The 17,116-nt window shown below is 34.3% G+C and overlaps 2 protein-coding genes and 1 non-coding gene across 4 annotated transcripts in view; all 3 read left to right on the plus strand.

The window, feature by feature from the left end:
* The window catches only part of LOC123697565, a 47,067-nt gene extending 32,085 nt beyond the window's left edge, over positions 1–14,982 (plus strand). Inside the window, exons 9-18 of the mRNA XM_045644106.1 lie at positions 2,053–2,197; positions 2,566–2,823; positions 3,982–4,111; positions 4,456–4,619; positions 5,037–5,268; positions 6,109–6,270; positions 7,879–8,030; positions 11,084–11,196; positions 11,636–11,818; positions 12,495–14,982. Coding sequence (XP_045500062.1) covers positions 2,053–2,197; positions 2,566–2,823; positions 3,982–4,111; positions 4,456–4,619; positions 5,037–5,268; positions 6,109–6,270; positions 7,879–8,030; positions 11,084–11,196; positions 11,636–11,818; positions 12,495–13,010 — 2,055 coding nt within the window. The 3' untranslated portion in view covers positions 13,011–14,982. The remainder of the gene's footprint in view (positions 1–2,052; positions 2,198–2,565; positions 2,824–3,981; positions 4,112–4,455; positions 4,620–5,036; positions 5,269–6,108; positions 6,271–7,878; positions 8,031–11,083; positions 11,197–11,635; positions 11,819–12,494) is intronic.
* Positions 8,566–8,758, plus strand: LOC123697625. Its single transcript, XR_006752255.1, has one exon. It is a non-coding gene; the product is annotated as a U2 spliceosomal RNA (small nuclear RNA).
* Positions 14,983–15,660: 678 nt separating the features above from the next.
* Positions 15,661–17,116, plus strand: part of LOC123697482 (alpha-actinin, sarcomeric) — a 33,437-nt gene continuing 31,981 nt past the window's right edge. The window contains exon 1 of one of the 2 annotated variants that reach the window (XM_045644012.1): positions 15,661–15,911. In XM_045644012.1, coding sequence (XP_045499968.1) covers positions 15,792–15,911 — 120 coding nt within the window. In that variant the 5' untranslated portion in view covers positions 15,661–15,791. The remainder of the gene's footprint in view (positions 15,912–17,116) is intronic. The other variant, XM_045644011.1, reaches the window with a different exon arrangement.

The following is a 17,116-nucleotide window of genomic DNA, read 5'->3' on the forward strand; positions in this document are numbered from 1 at the left end:
CGGAGACGTTTGGACTTTGGTCTGATGTTAACTTACCTGCTTTTACAAGGCGTCTTAAGGGGTACAAAATATAATATTTTATTAAAATTGGCTGAACGAGACATACCTACATTTTGGTTTATTATTTGGTTATAATTATATTTATCGAAATAATTTGTAACTCACTCCTAACTGAAAAAATAATATAACATTGAGTCGTTCCTAATCAAGTAATAAAGCAGACATAAAACTAGTCCGGGAGCGAAGTAATACTTTTATTTGTGCTTTATTAGGTAGAAGAGTCGTAAACTGTGCTCTCATCATACGATCAATTACCCCTGTCTGGACTCCCATTGTGCGTAGGTGTAATGTTAAAAAAATATAACATACCTTACACACTTTGTTCTATTTCACTATAGATTGTATCTGTAGCGAAAAAAAGTTTATATTGCAACGAATTAACAACCAGCTTTTAAATAAACAAAACAGTGCAGTGTCCACACAGTGTCAATATCTCCTAATTGCACTATACAAAATATTCATTTTGACATTTCGTAAATTTAAATCAAAGGTGGATACAAATAAGTTATCAGTTTCTAAAATGAAATATGCAAAGTCGACATTTCAATGTTAAGTGGATTTTCATGTCGCATCGATTGTGTGCAGGTTAATATTGTACTAAATGCACAAAGCTATTTATTCAATGATATTTCTGTGACTTGGATATAAATGGGAAAGTTTAAATAGGTCAGTTAATTCGGCTTCAAACTGATGTTAAGTTAAAACTCTATTAACGTGCGTGATTTTATGACATTTTCCTTTTTAAACCGACATTCAAAACTATCATTTTACTTTTTATTTGTTCTATTATTACAATTTTATAAAAGTCTTTGTATTATCAACTCTGTAATGTTAATATAATGCGGGATTATGGTGGTCTTGTTTTTTTATCGTCAATATAAGCAGACGATAACGCCCATTAGATGAGCGCTTTTATAGGAAGAGAATTTCACTCATTATAGACATTTATAGGCTTTCAATGCCGAAGCGTCTTATTAACCTTGCAGAGCTTGTAAAAATAGCTACATGCTTAAACCCTTATCATAATACTTTTAGCATTCATAACGACTTTACTACTGGATAAAAGATACCTAATCTAAATGGATATATTCGAACTAAGTAAATTATAAACGACTTTAATATTATGTTGCTAATACTGGAAGTTAATTTTAAATAGTCAATTTAGTTGATTATGTTTAATAAACCCCGAAAATTAATTGAATTTAGTGACCTCTCAATATAAATTTGCCCAATTTTAAGTCTTGCATCGGTACAAATAAATGTATTTTCTTTCTTTCTTTCTTTCTTTCTTACAAATAACTTCAGGATTGAGCACTGAATATTAATCAGTTGCCTAAGCCTAAAACCAATATCTAATTTGGCAAATTCTTATCGTTCTATCGCTCGGAGGTTTAAACGATAGGTACAACATAAATTAACCCTAACGAGGTCTCTTCTTTATTTTTACTTTAGGAATTTTTATTATGAAAGTAGGTTCCTATTATGCAATAGGTATTCCTTGTAGGTAATTAATTTTCCACGCCAAAATGGTTTTATATTTTAAAGTTTTAAAATTAATAAACAAAACATAACTTAAAACAAATAATTTTAAATTGAAATGAAACAAGTATCAAAATTAAATTTAAAAAGGATTAAAGAATCAATATAAAGAAAAACGGAATAATAAAGGAAGTCTCCTGAGACTGTAAAATCCTTGTACAAACCGGCACTAATAGATCGAACACGGAAATAGATTGCCTCCTTGGCTGTAATTTTCTGATAAATTACTCCATCGCCTTTGTTAGGTTCCAAGGAAAATAAGATTAAGTATACAAGATTGTTACATATTGTGTGATTTATTAGACCTTGGGCAAGTAATGAATAACGATACGATTAAAATAATATTTTAATACATACCATAAACGACGTAGAGACTAAGAAAATCATGATTTATCGCACATATTTTGACTTCGAAAGCTCGTTGAAATTAAACATTCTAACCCCTTATTTCAGGTTTTCATCAAATCCGAATTAAAAGTTGGCATTATATACGTTAAAGAAAACCAATATACTGAGGAGGAAATCTTGGATAATAATGAGAATTCACCGCTATTCGAAGAATTTCTTCAAGTTCTCGGAGAAAAAGTGCGACTCAAAGGTAATGTCATTCATTCTCAGTTCAATCATAACAACTTGCTTTTATGCAAAACCAACGTTTATTAAATAAATTCTTAAGATTGAATTGACACAACTTTTAACAACTCGTTTTTTTGAATATTCTTTTTAGTTTAAGATCTTTAAATAGATTTCCAACCTTATGTTAGTTATTTAGGACCTACAGTACATATTAGGATAGTAAGGACGTTACCTAGATTTTAAAGTTTTGAATTAAAACTTCTATATTTACACTTATTAAGCTACTTCATCTTCTTTTCAAGTAATAAAATATATGTATGACGTACATACGTATGACCCTTTTTTTAACTACCTATTCGTTTAACCATACTTCCTCCACATCTTCCGTAGGTTTCGACAAATACAAAGGCGGTCTGGACACAGTCCACGACCTGACCGGCCTGTACTCCGTATACACAAACTGGAGGAGCATAGAGATAATGTTCCACGTGTCCACACTCCTGCCATACGAGAGACATGACCCTCAAAAGTTGCAGAGGAAACGACATATCGGCAATGATATCGTGTGTGTCGTGTTCTTAGAAGCTGATAACACTGCCTTCTCACCAGCTTGTATAAAGAGCCATTTTCTACATACGTTCATTTTGGGTAAGTCATTTTGGCATGGTTATTTAATTATGGGCGTGGGATTTGTTATTTCTGAAGTTCATCGAGGACTGAGAAGAATCGAAGGACTTTTTTATCTATTTTGTATTGGGTTTAACAATTTGTTATTGTTCAGTACAGACTCAATTAGTATAAACTAAACTATGAGTGAAGTATCTGTTTCTAGAAAATTTCTTGAACTCCTACGTAATGTTAAGTAATTAACTCTCTTTAGTGCCCCTTTAAATAAGTACTACTTTTTGTTGTTTTTATGATTTATTCTTCTATTCTGGGCGGTGACAAATCCAACGAATCCAAAACCATGAAAATTGGTTCAGCAGATCTCGAGTTATAAGTGTTGGAACATACAGACTTTCTTTTATATATATAGATTAACTGGAAACTAAAGAAAACAATTGCTGTAGGCGGCATCTAAATATACCTAAGTACTGATGTGGCTTGGGAACTTATTTAATTTCTTTAAATCTCTCTCCATTAGTTGTATCCTGAGCTAGATTTAATTCGATTCTAACACAATTTATTCATCTGCCTCTGTTTCTACATTTAGTTTTCTTTCTAAATGCATTAATTATGCACGCATTCCGGTTTTTAGATAAAATCAATTTGTATATATATCATAAAGAAAAATACGTATATGTCTACGGACCCCTGCACTGGGGAAAATGCCGCAGTTTTCTTTAGCCTTCTCTGACTTAAGCCCTGCGGAGATCCGGAATATTCGTGGAAGCTTGAATAATTTAAATCGTGCCATAACATCATCGTATTTCATGCATAAGTAATAAAAAAATTATAATCTAGATATCAATACCACATACGTAAAGTTGTTGCCTCATATTATGGTTCCACCTTATAAGGATTTTCCGTTTTTAACTTCCTTGTTTATGTGCAGTCCTTATAATTGCACGCTTAGCAATTAATTTTGTAGGTGCATACACCTTTTTATTTGTTTTTTAGTCATTTGTTTTGATGAAGAAAAAATATCGCCCTAACGTTTACCGTCGTCGTAAACAACTTTTGTCTGGTTTTGTAGTTATTCTTTCGTGGTATATTTTTTATTTTCAATTGGAACTTCATTCCAATTTTAACGTTTGTATATGGAATACTTTTTTTTATTAATTCGAATTTGTCGGCTATTTTCAGTGCGAGTGTCGGCCAAAATCAAGCGTCGACCGACACGCTATGAAGTGTCGGTGGTGACGCGAGATGAAGTCGGCGCGTACAAGCCCTACCTTTGGGAGCAGAGCGTGTTCGATAAAGGGGCTATGTTCCGGTGGGTAAATTATTAATAAGAATTATATTATGATGAAAGACTCTTTTATTCCTCCTGGACAGGTTTTTTAGTATTTCGAAACCAAATACTAAAGAGCTAAATGAATGCTTAATGAATGGTTGAAATAGCTAATAAAATTACTGTATGCATATTTTAATAATGTAATTCTAGAAATTAATTGAAACGCGATTTATTCCTTACATTATTTTCCCGACGTTTCGCACACTTTGCAGCGAGCTTGGTAATTCTACTTTTACGATAAGGTCATTTTCACATACGGCTCGGAAGGTGATAAAATGTAAAAATAATTATTTTTCATAACTCTTACTCGGTTACAATTCCAGAGAATGGCTGCTCACAAAGATAGTGAACGGCGAACGAGCCTCATACTCCGCTCCGAAGTTCGCGCGAATGCAGGAGCGAACTCGCAGCCAGATGTTAGAGGACATTGTGGCCAACCTGCAGAACCACGCGGAGACGGGGCAGATACCGAAGCCTTATCGACGGGGTAAAATATAGATTATATTTAGAGCAAATTTTTGGACTAGGTATATTCCAATGCTGCTGCAGTAGCGCCTGCGATGGACAAATGCTTATCAAATAAATAAGTAACTCATGCTTCCAGCTATTATTATAGAGACTGCACTTTCTCGACGTGACGAGTATTTTATCTATCAGCTAGATATCTATGCTATAGTGCTTCTAAGACTGCTATAGAAGCGCGAAGAAACTAACCAAACACCCTTCAACTTGATCGATATATTTCTACTGTCTATGATATACCTAATCCATTGGGATTAGGCAACTTTGTGTTTAAGGCATTGGCCTATGATGACAAAAATATATAGTCCTTTAAAGAATATCGTTGTTGCTCTTTTTTTCCTCTATATTTAATGAAGTCTACATAAATCTTTCTCATTTCCAGGTTCCTGGCGTCCCATCGGGCACATGCGTCCATCTTCTCCCCTGTTGGACTCAGTACGCGACCAGTTCGAAGACTACGACCAACTCGCGAAGGACTTCACGCGCGTTTTCCTTAATAGTGAACTGAATGCGGCCCACAACGCACAGCTTTTTGATGTTGTGTTCCTTGTGGGACAGTCGAAACAGAAGACGCGGTTTATTGGAGTACGGGCGATACTGGGCGTGAGAAGCAGGTGAGGATAATGATCCTTTTTTAATTGGTAACATAGTAATAAGTAGTTCTGCAATGAACTGAACGCGGCCCGCAGTTTATTGGAGTAAGAGCGATACTGGGGATGATGTGTAGTTCAAGTTAATAATGATAAGAGACGAAAGGACAAAGGTCAGATAATCTTTAAAGTTTTAAGTATATATCAAAGCGATCCGAGAGCAATTATTGCGGAGAAATAAAAGGTGCATCTTATGTATAAACTAAAATGCTATCTGAATTAAAACAATAATATAACGTTCGTGAAAAAACCTGATAGCTGTGCAAATTCAATGGCCACTGACGGAGGCACTTACCAGTATCATTCCGTGCGTATTTATTTATTTATTCATCTTCATCTTCATAGGTACTTAGACATACACTTGAAGCAAGTCAAAATTAAACAAATACGGCGTAGGTATACGGCGGCAGTTCACAAATTCAATAATGTGCTTGAGAGAGCTGACTTACCACGTCATTTAGTGCGTAAAATCCATTCCGTGCTTACGGTCCAGAGATACAATATCGGTGTATAAATTCTTGCAAAAGATCATAAAACAAATATTGAATTCTGTGCACGATTAATGTACGCGTCACGTAAAAAGAACGCTGGATGAAAGTGATGGGGTGTGTTTGCGCATGGATCGAGTTTTGCACGAAAGCTATGTGCCGATTATTATATTTTTGAACTAGGCTCGCGAATCGTGACTTCGCAACTACCTATTTGTTATTCTTATACCACCTCATAACACCAAATAGACCGATAAATCGCCAATGCGCAGCTTAACCGTCAGCGTTATTTTTACTTGACGCGACCTGTACCCAGGGTGTTCCAAGAGATGCTGTACGGCATCCAGTCGGGGTTCGGTTCCCCGCAGGTGCCGGTGGCGGAGCTGCTCGCGCGGCCCGCGCCCACGCTGCTCTCGCCCACGCCCAACAAGCACAAGAGCAGCAACTTCCTGCAGGTGCCCGATATTGAGTCGCCCAGGTACGTGCACACATGTATACAACTATACAGTAATCCAAAATTAATAATGCACATGCAAATCTTCGCTAATTGTCGTATTTCCGAAGACACTCGAATCATTGAATCGTAAGAGCCCTAAACAACGAACTTGCATTTTACACCTTGTTCAAAAGAAATAGAAGTCAATTCATGGTCATACACAATCAAAAACAAATCGGGCGGTAGGTGACGGTAGCCTGTCAGTCAAAAAACTCAAAAATCCGTCAGTTGTCTTTAAATATTGGTGGTGACTGCACGTGTTCTCTCTGTGTGGAATTATATAGAGCTGCTATTACGTACCCTTCTTGGTTTTGTTTTTAAAGGTGAATTGAATTAATCGATGAAATGATTTACACAGGTGATGGCAGTAGGGAAAGTGAAAATTAAGAAGAGTTCCGATGTATCTAAAATGTCAGAAATAAAGATAATCCCTGATTTTGATTGTTTTTTTTTTTTGTAATTGTAATAATATTGAAGAATGATCAGTACTGTAAATACTTTTGAACTGAGATTTTAATGATAAGATTTACATATAAGATTTAAATATAAACCTGTGTTTGAAAACCATACTTTATCTACACTAATATTATAAAGAGGAAAACTTTGTTTGTTTGTTTGATTGTGATGAATAGGCTCATAAACTACTGGACTAATTTTAAAAATTCTTTCACCATTCGAAAGCTACATTATCCACGAGTAACATAGGCTAGGTTTTATCCCGGAAATCCCACGGGAACGGGAACTATGCAGGGTTTTCTTTGAAAACGCGGGCGAAGCCGCAGGCGGAAAGCTAGTACAATATAAATTTTGTATTATTTTAACCTTCTTTTCTTCCATCATTACACCAGCTTCAGTAAGACACTTTAAAAGTACTATAAATTTTCCAAGTAAATCAATCCAACAAAGATAATATATTCGCAATCGTGGGGTTATACTCGCTATTTACTTACAAGGAATTATCGAAACAAAATCGTTACTTACCTACAAATAAATATTAATCTCTTTTAGCACAAAACATATAATTTGACTAAATTATGCATGAAGAAAATGCATTTAACCGCTCTATATAGATATCATCTTCGGACTCTCCGAGAATATGACAGTTGTCGAACAGTGACGAAGATTTCTATGCGCATTATTACTTTTGGATTACTGTACGTGTATATATAAATGTAGCGACACACATACACACATGTACATTAAAGAGATTCAATAATTTTACAAATGATTTAAATAATTAAAAGTAACAAAGGTTAAATAAACTGAAAAGTTATTAGGACAGGATGTCATAAAAATTATTAATTTCCACTAAATATCATATGGGTTATGATTAATTATAGTACTTACCGTTACCATATCCTATATTATATTTCACATAACACACGTTTATGTATGTTGTGCTATATTTGATAAATAAGATTCTTTCTTTCTTTCTATTCCTTCTAACATATATTTAAGATTTTATTTCATATTGTTGTATATTAAACTCTTGGCCTTATGGGTACTAAATTTATATAACTCAAAAAGCTCTCCTTATTTTATCAATTAACATGAATTATTGTACTAACGATTACATTCCCGATACATTAGGCCGAAGAGCGTCCCGAGCTCCCCGATGGTGAAGCGCGCGTTCTCGCGGCTCGGCACGATCACGGCGGGCTGGGGCCGCTCCATCCGCAAGCAGCACTCGCACCTCAACGCCGACGACAAGAAGAAGTGGGCCAGCTCGCAGGACTGCTCCAGTTTGTTGATTATACATTATCATTTAAAAAGACACTTACTTAAATTATTAACTCAGCCCCCGGAATCACAGACACAATAGAAAATCTATGGTGTCGTGGTCAGATCGGGCCGCTCGGGGCTCAATGGGTTAAGACACTCCAACCTTTTTAAATTTGGATACGCTATAGGTATAAGCGTTTTGCCAGTTTTTTCGACCCTCTGATTAAACAACAGAGAACAACTGAACACTTGTTTGGGACATGCTTAGGCAGATTTTTGTTAAATAAAACGAAAAGTCTGCCTAATAGTCGCGTATCGGAGTTATCAAACAATTTTTTCGAAGGTAGTAAACACCACACTCTAATATTGTTTTCTTTTTTTGTATAACAGTTATAATAATTAATATATCAATAGTAAAAATTAAAATAAAATATTTACCCAATAATTCAAAGTTTCTACAACAGATGTCGCTACTAGCGGAAATCGCGCAAGAAGATCACGCTTTCGAAGTTTTTTTTTACTGTATTGATATAACCCCGAAGACCTAGTATGGGTATCGCTTCTCGGCCTTTTGGCTAAGATCAAAGTGTAGTATCTGTTCTTTTCAGCTTAATATCTGAAAGTTCCCGCACAGCGGGACCAGTATATTAAACTGATTTTTGTAAACCGACGGGATGTTCGGGGCTCGCTCCACTCCCGTCACGGGTCGGCCCGGCATTGCAGTGCCGCCGGGATCGGCCCACATAATAACATTGAAATATAAAGACTACTGTCTGTATAATCATATTGAGATGATGGATGATATAATAAATCAATGTAATCTATATCGTTGTTACCTAGTATTGAACATGTTGACGAAATTGTCATGTATTCATTTTGTCCTGATACCCTGTTAAATCCAGGAATGTTATGGAAATCACACAATAACTACATAACATTATAATTTTTTTAAATTTAGATATTACTTATACCACAGAATACATAATAGTAGCTAAACGCTACAGAACGGACACTCTCCGCCTCCCGCCAAAATTAAACACTTACCTCACCCCGCACGATCAGACATGTTATGGTACCCATTTCCCCGCAAGGACGATACCAACGACGTCTTAGACGAAACCAAGAAGCTTATATCTAATACACTGGAGATTGCACTATGACCATTGACTTGTCACAAGAAAATATAACCTTGAATGACGTCAGTGTTGTTTTTTGTCTCTTTCTGTGGGTGACCACACTGGTTTGTATATTCAGGATTTTTCGAAATAGAAAAAACTAAAAATCATGGTCTATAAATAATAACGACATATATTTTTAACAGTATTAATTATATTATAATATTACTGGCCATACTTTATAGGTACATACAATTTTAATTGGTATAGAATGATAATTTTAAATAACTCTTGGCTACAAAGCCTGGATATGAACCGATATATAGCATTAATATCCTTTGTAAATAGAGGAAAGTTGTGTTTTGCATCCGATGCTGTTTACCAAATTGTAAGCTACTCAGATCTTCTTTTTAAACGCGTTGCTTCGACGGGTCAATTTCAAGCCAAAATCATCAAAGAAAAACTGTTTATTTATAAACGCCTTGCACAAATTTCAGCTAACTTTACAAAGTTTATTTTTCAAAAGGTATTTTTTTCTGGGTCGTAATCCTCAGTAATTTTACCCTTGATGGGCACATATATTTCTTTTTATTTTACTTTTTGGAAAGCTGAAATACCTAAAACAAAAAATGAGGTAAGTTAAAAAAGTATAAATTTCAATGTAAAAACGAACAATCTTATAACTACATGTGAGTGCAATACCGATGTCGAGTGTTGTTTCATTACTAGTAAAAATCTTGAAAATGGTGTTCTAAATTTCATCATAATATTGTTATTACAATATATTCTCTTCACTATCCATAAAAACTTGTCATCATGGTTACCTTACTTGTTAATTTTGTTTATTGAAAACTTGTTGAAAAATGATAAAGTATTAGGAAAATAACAAATTTAACATGACTGCTTTCTAAAATGATGCAAAATTTTACAATTTTTGCCATTGAAATGATTCTAAGCAGGTAAATGCAGGAGTATTGAGGAATATTGTAAATAACGTAAACATACACTTGCCTGTGAAATTCTATGCCAGAATTTGGTGTCCAAACACTTCTGCAATTTTTCACAATGCAATACATTATTTATATTCGGAAAATATTTATTAAATACGCAACAATATTAACTTAAATATTCGAAGCGACGCAATTTTTTTGACACTTATGCCATATTGTCAAAGTGAGAGTTGCTACAATTTTATTATGGTAACTACCCATAATCAGGGAGTATCGCTTTTTAATAATTGGTCCAGATACTTATTTTATTTAGCAGAAATAATAATTGTCTCATCCAACAATGCTTCTGAATGACGTTGTTGGCAATTTATCAACAAACTCATGTACAAAAACTAACCTTTTGCACAGAATATTACGGCATACATAGTAGCCTTGGGAAAACTTCGTATTAACAGTGGCAATACCAAGTTAGGTGTGAAAGTGATAAAACACAACAATTTTCTTGTTACACGTCAAATGTTCATACCGAAATCTCCAGTGTATAAGATATAAGCTTCTTGGACGAAACGCAACGAAGATTGACAACATTAATCAAATTGACATAAAGTAATTTTATTATTTTGGATTTGTGATTATCGTTTTTCGTAGAAAATGGTTAAATATTGTGCTGTTTACGGATGTATTTCATCAGAAAAACGCGAATTTTTTTTACGCTAGTCACAAATGTGCCAACCATAAAGCGTTAACACACACATTTGCAGTCTCTACAGTGTGACTGTCAAAACAATCATTTTGTATGGAGTGTCCGGGGTGTGCTTATACGTAAAAATGTAATTACCAATATTGTTGTATATTACACAGAACACCAAAAGCACAGAATACATAATAGTAGCTAAACGCTGGACTATGCCCACGCCATTGTTAACCATTTAATTTTGTGTTTAAAAATACTTATTATTCAAAAATTCACTACAAAGGAAAAATAATTCACTCTTGCTTTTATTCCAGACAAAGAAGCAAAAGAGAAAGAAAAGGAGAAAAACGCAGCTTTAGCCGTACCCCGGCTATCTGTGTGTGCTGACGCGCAGAAAGTCGATCGTGCCAAACTAGCTCAGACTGAGGTAAAATAGAATGCATAACGATGAAAAAATATTTTTTTATATATAACAATTCTTATCAGTTCAACATTTTAGCAAACAGTATGAGTTATAATGATAAAGACGCGAAAGTAGAAAATAAACCGTAGATATTAGTTATAATTAAAACAAGAAAATTAAAACAGTTCTAATTACATAAATGATCTTTTTCAGTGTTAGGTATTTGAATTTGTGTAATGACACAAATAAAAACATTTGTAAAATAGCATTATATGTAACACAAGTTTGCACTAAAATTTTGTAAGGCGTCAAAATTTTCAACACTTTCTTTCACTATTAAAGTCACGTTCTCTCATTTCGTATAATAGTTAATTTTCCTGGGTTGTCTGGTAGAGATCGCTGCCGTCGACTAGGCCGCGTTCTGTACATTTTTTTATTCATTCATTCCTCCATGTTTATTCAGTTCTCAATAATCGAGTTCGACCCGGAGACATTCCGCACGCTGCTGGACTACCTGCACACGGGCAGCTGCCCGCTGACGTGCGCGTCCATCCCGGGGCTGATCTGCGCGGCCGAGCACTACGACCTGCCCGAGCTGCTGCAGGCCTGCTTCCACCATGCGAAGCAGTTCTTGAGGATTGAAGTGGTCTGATCTTAGTGATATTTTTTATCTGGTCATTTTTCTCGAACTGCTGCAGACCTCCTTTCACTATACGAAGCAGTTCTTGTGGAATGAAGTGGTCTGAGATTTGAGGCTTTTACAGTATTTTTTAGTGTTCATACGGTTTTTTAACCGACTTCAAAAAAAGGAGGAGGTTATCAATTCGGCCGGTATGTTTTTTTTTTATGTATGTAAACCGATTACTCCGAGGTTTCTGAACCGATTTACGTGATTCTTTTTTTGTTCGATGCGGGATGGTGTCGAATTGGTCCCATAAAAATTTTATTCGGATAGGCCCAGTAGTTTTTATTTTATGGGCATTTTTGCAAGTGCAAGTTTGAAGTCGATTGTTTTTAACGCAGTTACTATCACTTGTTGTTAATCCTGATTTTAAGATACCTTCCACTGCTTTACTTTTAAGTGCCTGTACTTTTTATTAATTAAGTGTCTTCTTTTATTCGCTTGTTCATATTTTTTTTGCTTCATTGTATTCCACTATTTTCAAGTGATCCTTTCAAGCTGTTCACTTATTTTTATTGTTTTTGTCTTGCTACCTTTTCCATTCTTCCGTAAGCTTCTACTCATGTTATTTGGCTTCTTTCTTTTGTTTTTAGTGGCAGAAAAATAATTTATACAATATAATATTCTGCCTCGTTTCCAGGTATGCACAATGCTGATTTCGCTGGAGAACTACTACTGGCGTTACACATCGGCCTCGGAACTCGTGAACATGATCCTTGCATTCATTGAACAGCGAGCTTATGCACTTTTCCAAACACCGGAATTTCTGAACCTTTCCGAATCGATGGTCCAAATGATCATGTGCAGAAACCTAGAAGTGCCGGAAGTGAGGAAATTCGAAGCGATGCTAAGCTGGGCTAAAAACAAAATAAAGGCCAAATCTGCTAATAAGACTGACGCTAAAAATGAATTTAAATGCATCATGGAAAGGCTGGCTAGAGATCTGAAACTTTACCGAATATCGCCCCAAGAGCTGATAAAAGTGGTGCTTCCATCAAAGGCCATTAAGAACGAACGCATTCTGGAAACTCTCATGTACCAGGCCAACTCGGGAATGTACAGAATCCAAGAAGACTACATCGAGGCCTGTCAACAGCGTATACAGAAACAAGATTCTAGATTTTCCGAATTCGAAAGCTTTGACTATGGCATTTAAACTTGGAGCTGTGAGGAATATCAGTGTATTAGATAGTTTAGGAACTGTTCGGACCGGGTTCTTCTCAATGTGGTATGTTGACGCCTTCTAAAAGTATTATTGTTGTAGATGTACTTTAGTAGAGGTGCGAGAAATTTTTGTACAATTCTCGAATACCTAATCCTTGTTGTTGTTCATTGATACCTATATATTTTATACATCTAGCTAGACGTGTTCAGTATAAACATCTCTATTTTTGGTACCAGAAATTTGGCAAATAATATGTGTGGAAATACTTATTTGATAATATCGTCAAAAAGGTCGAGTACAAAAAGCGGGATAAGAATATATGGGTCAGACGCTGGGGAGTAGGTATGTTCTAATGTTCATATTAATGTAATTTGTTAATACCTTTACACCTTGCAACTATCCGCCCTTACAGTTAACTAATGTTCGAATGATTTTGCTCATAATACAAGTTAAGACTAAAATGTCCCACTTATCTAATTCCTTAGAATAGTTCCCCAGATTGGTCCCAAATCATGTAGAGGATATAATGTGACTGATGAATAAATTGAAAAAAAAATATGATGGAAATTCTAAATGTTAGATGTAATGAATGATATTTATGAAAATTACGCGAAAAAAAATTATATTATCTTAAAAATGTATATAAATGTGAGCGAAAAAGTGGCGAATAAAAATTATCAAAAAATAACTGTGTTATGTTGAAGTAGAAAAATGTGTAGTAAAACCTCTTCCTATCTTCTAAATAGATTATACCCTGTGAATTCTTCCAAGAACTATCATTGGTTTCTATACATTTTATACTAAAAAGTTAAAAACCAATAAGTCAAGCTTTAAATTCTATTATACCTTAGTGTGCCTACTTTGTACATACCTCTTAAAATTATATATTTTCACCTCCTTATCCTTGCTCTTTGCAATTTCCTCAATTTATTTTATATCTTTCATTGTACCCACATATTAAATGATAGCAATCAAATCTTGATTATATTCATAATCCCCTCGATATTTTAATATGTTGTCTTTAAAATTATTATACATTAAAAATATGTAATATATGTACAAGTTTAAAGGTATTAATTTAACCTTAACCACTGTCCACTGTTTCTTTCAATTTGACTATTATTGAAATATGAGTAGATTATGTTATGATCAATAATATATATGTATTATGAATTATGATAACATCTTGAGCAAGGCTTAAAACATAATTTGCGTTTCAAAGAAACTTTCTGTACCAAATCTTTTAAAAGATCCATTTCCCCAAATCTACTTGCTCATAAAGCAAAGTAATAATATTAAATATTATGATGATAAATATTAATATTATAAATATTAATATCTGGATACACCAGATAATAATTTTCATATTAATAAATAAGTAAGTATTCTTTTGGTGAAGTGGATTCTAATAAATATCTACAATACTATTGTATATTGAATAGGTGTTAATATATGAATATTAAATATGTAGCCTAAACTAACATGTCTTAAAATCTGATAAAAATTAAAAATGTCAAGTTGAATTGTCAGTAAAATTTTTATACTTGTGAAAATTTAAAGAAAGAAATCTACCACTTACTACCGATATTTATGTTATCAGTAATTGCTCAAAAGCTTTGAAGGTGTATGGCTTTTATCCAATAAGTATTTATTTCTCCTATATCTTCAAGTATATGAACCACTGCTTAGTCCTTCCTTAAACTTCCCAAATGTGTAATACTCATAAATATTTAATAATTAGGTTTAATTTGTAGAAACACCAAAATATATAAATTGATGTTCATAATGATTAATATAAGTTTTCTATTCCAAAATTTAACCTTCCTGTGATTGTGGATGTTGCTATATGTATAACATGCGGAATCTTCAAATGATACAAAATTTAAGATATCTATAACTGTTATTTTGCGTGAGCAAGATTATTTAATAAAATTTTATGTGGTGAATAAATTTTTGTGTATGATTCTTGAGTGTTATTTATTAAACCCGCTTTTCTTTGCTCCATTTGTATGTTTATATACTTATCTACTTATTCAAAGGTGTTCTTTTAGATACAATTTTAACCTACTTACTTTAAAACAGACACATTTAATTCAAACTTTGATAGAAAAGTACACCTTTCATATGGATCGTTATAAATAGTAAATACCTACATACCTATATTTCCGCACGAAGAAATGGCTGAAAACTGAAAACTGTTTTGCATTTAGATTCTATAACTACGAAGTAATAATAGCTCAATGTTTATAAATAAAAAAAATGTAAAAACTTTCAAAATTAATTTACAATACTTTAGTTAGTGTTTAAAATCACGTGATTTAAAACACTAGTTAACTTTTGGTTATTATTTTATAATGAATATAGCAGAAACAAAGCTTTTATGAAAATAATAGTTAACATGGTAATTGGTAAACTGTAAAGTTCCACAGGTAAAGTTCTAAAACAAGTTGCTCTCGAAAATTCAAAAATGACGCGAGTAGGAATACGCGACTGATGACATTGGCATTTTCCAAGAGACGTCACACCAATGTTACCAGTCATAAATTAAATTAAGAACATTGAACAAGCAATGCGGCGGGCACGTTACATAAGCGTGAAACAGAACGAATCTCAAAAGTTCCAAACGCGGCCGCGAGTAGCGCTCGTGAGCCAGTCTTCTTGCAGCAGGCGCGCGGCCGGCTGCTTGTTGCAGTGCGCGGTGCGAACTATCACACACGAGTTCGCGGTCATAGGCTCGAACGAACATCGAAATCGACGGTCAGTGCGGTGACCATGATGATGGACAACGGGGTGTTAAATAATTATGAGTATGGGGACGGATACATGGAACAGGAGGAGGAGTGGGAACGCGAGGGTCTCTTAGACCCGGCCTGGGAGAAACAACAGAAAAAGGTTAGTTTAAATGAAGACTGAAATGTGTATGGAAACTAAGAGAGGGTATTCGTTAAAAAGAGTGACATCTAATACAAAACAATATACATATTCCAATAAAAACAATAAAATAAGCAGCATAAACGTTATCGCTTAGTGACTCATGTTTTTGATGTTTATGTTTTTCCTTTCGATATTACCTAAAAACCGCGATATTCATAATGCATTAATTGCAATTTGATACCTGTTTACTTATCTAAGCCTATAAACGACCTTTAGCTAGATAGTTGGCTTGTTCTATTTTTAGCTTTTCTGTATTTTTATTTAATATTTTTATGCCATTGATAATAAATAAATAATTTTAGTTCTCTTATCTGATGAGATACAAGATATGTTAGTATATTAAAATGTATGGATTAATATTTTCTATAGATATAATTTATTCTTATCGTCTCGTGTTTTTTTTTTCTGCAAAAAAAAATAAAAATATGTAGTTAATCTCATTTTGGTGCCCTCATACATAAACATAATACAGTGGATCGATCGAATCACAAATTCAAACTAGCAAGTTTCCCGCCTCAAATTGAAAGTAGATCGCGGCCGTGGACACTATTAAAAGATTTCTTGGAGCTTTTCGTGCGAGCGAGATGCGTGCACACTGTCACGCCACGGGCGGGAGCGGGCCGGAGCGAGAGGAATCGAATTTCCGTTAGTCATGTCCTAAAATGGGTCCGACGCAGGCGCCGCTGAAAGCGCGGGCGTCCGCCTTTACGTCACTATGAAAGCCGCATTTCAGGAAAACGTTTGGGCCCAACTTGCTACGTAAAATGCATCTTAACTTGCTATTTATGTAATACTCTTCAGATCCGTGACGAATGCTCTGACGCATCTCGACCAAGTTGAGTGGAATGTCATTAACGAACTACGAAAGCAGTCTCCCGCAGGGTATTGTCAAATATGAAAGCATTATTTAATATTAACGGTAAATTTATCATATTTCACTTCAGACCACACAAAAAATATATAAAATAATATATCAATCATACAGCAGTAAAAATCTCCTATAAGTTTTCCAATATGAACTCATATTGGAAAACTTAGGACATACCGACTTTGCATATTTTTATAAAGTAATCATTACAATTAAATAATCCAATGAAAATTGCAGTTTGCTCAATAATAAGGCCAGATTTATCACCGTTAATGCAAGACCTTACAAGGACTAT

Source organism: Colias croceus, chromosome 14 (assembly GCF_905220415.1).
Source record: "Colias croceus chromosome 14, ilColCroc2.1".
Classification (NCBI taxonomy): Eukaryota; Metazoa; Arthropoda; class Insecta; order Lepidoptera; family Pieridae; genus Colias; species Colias croceus.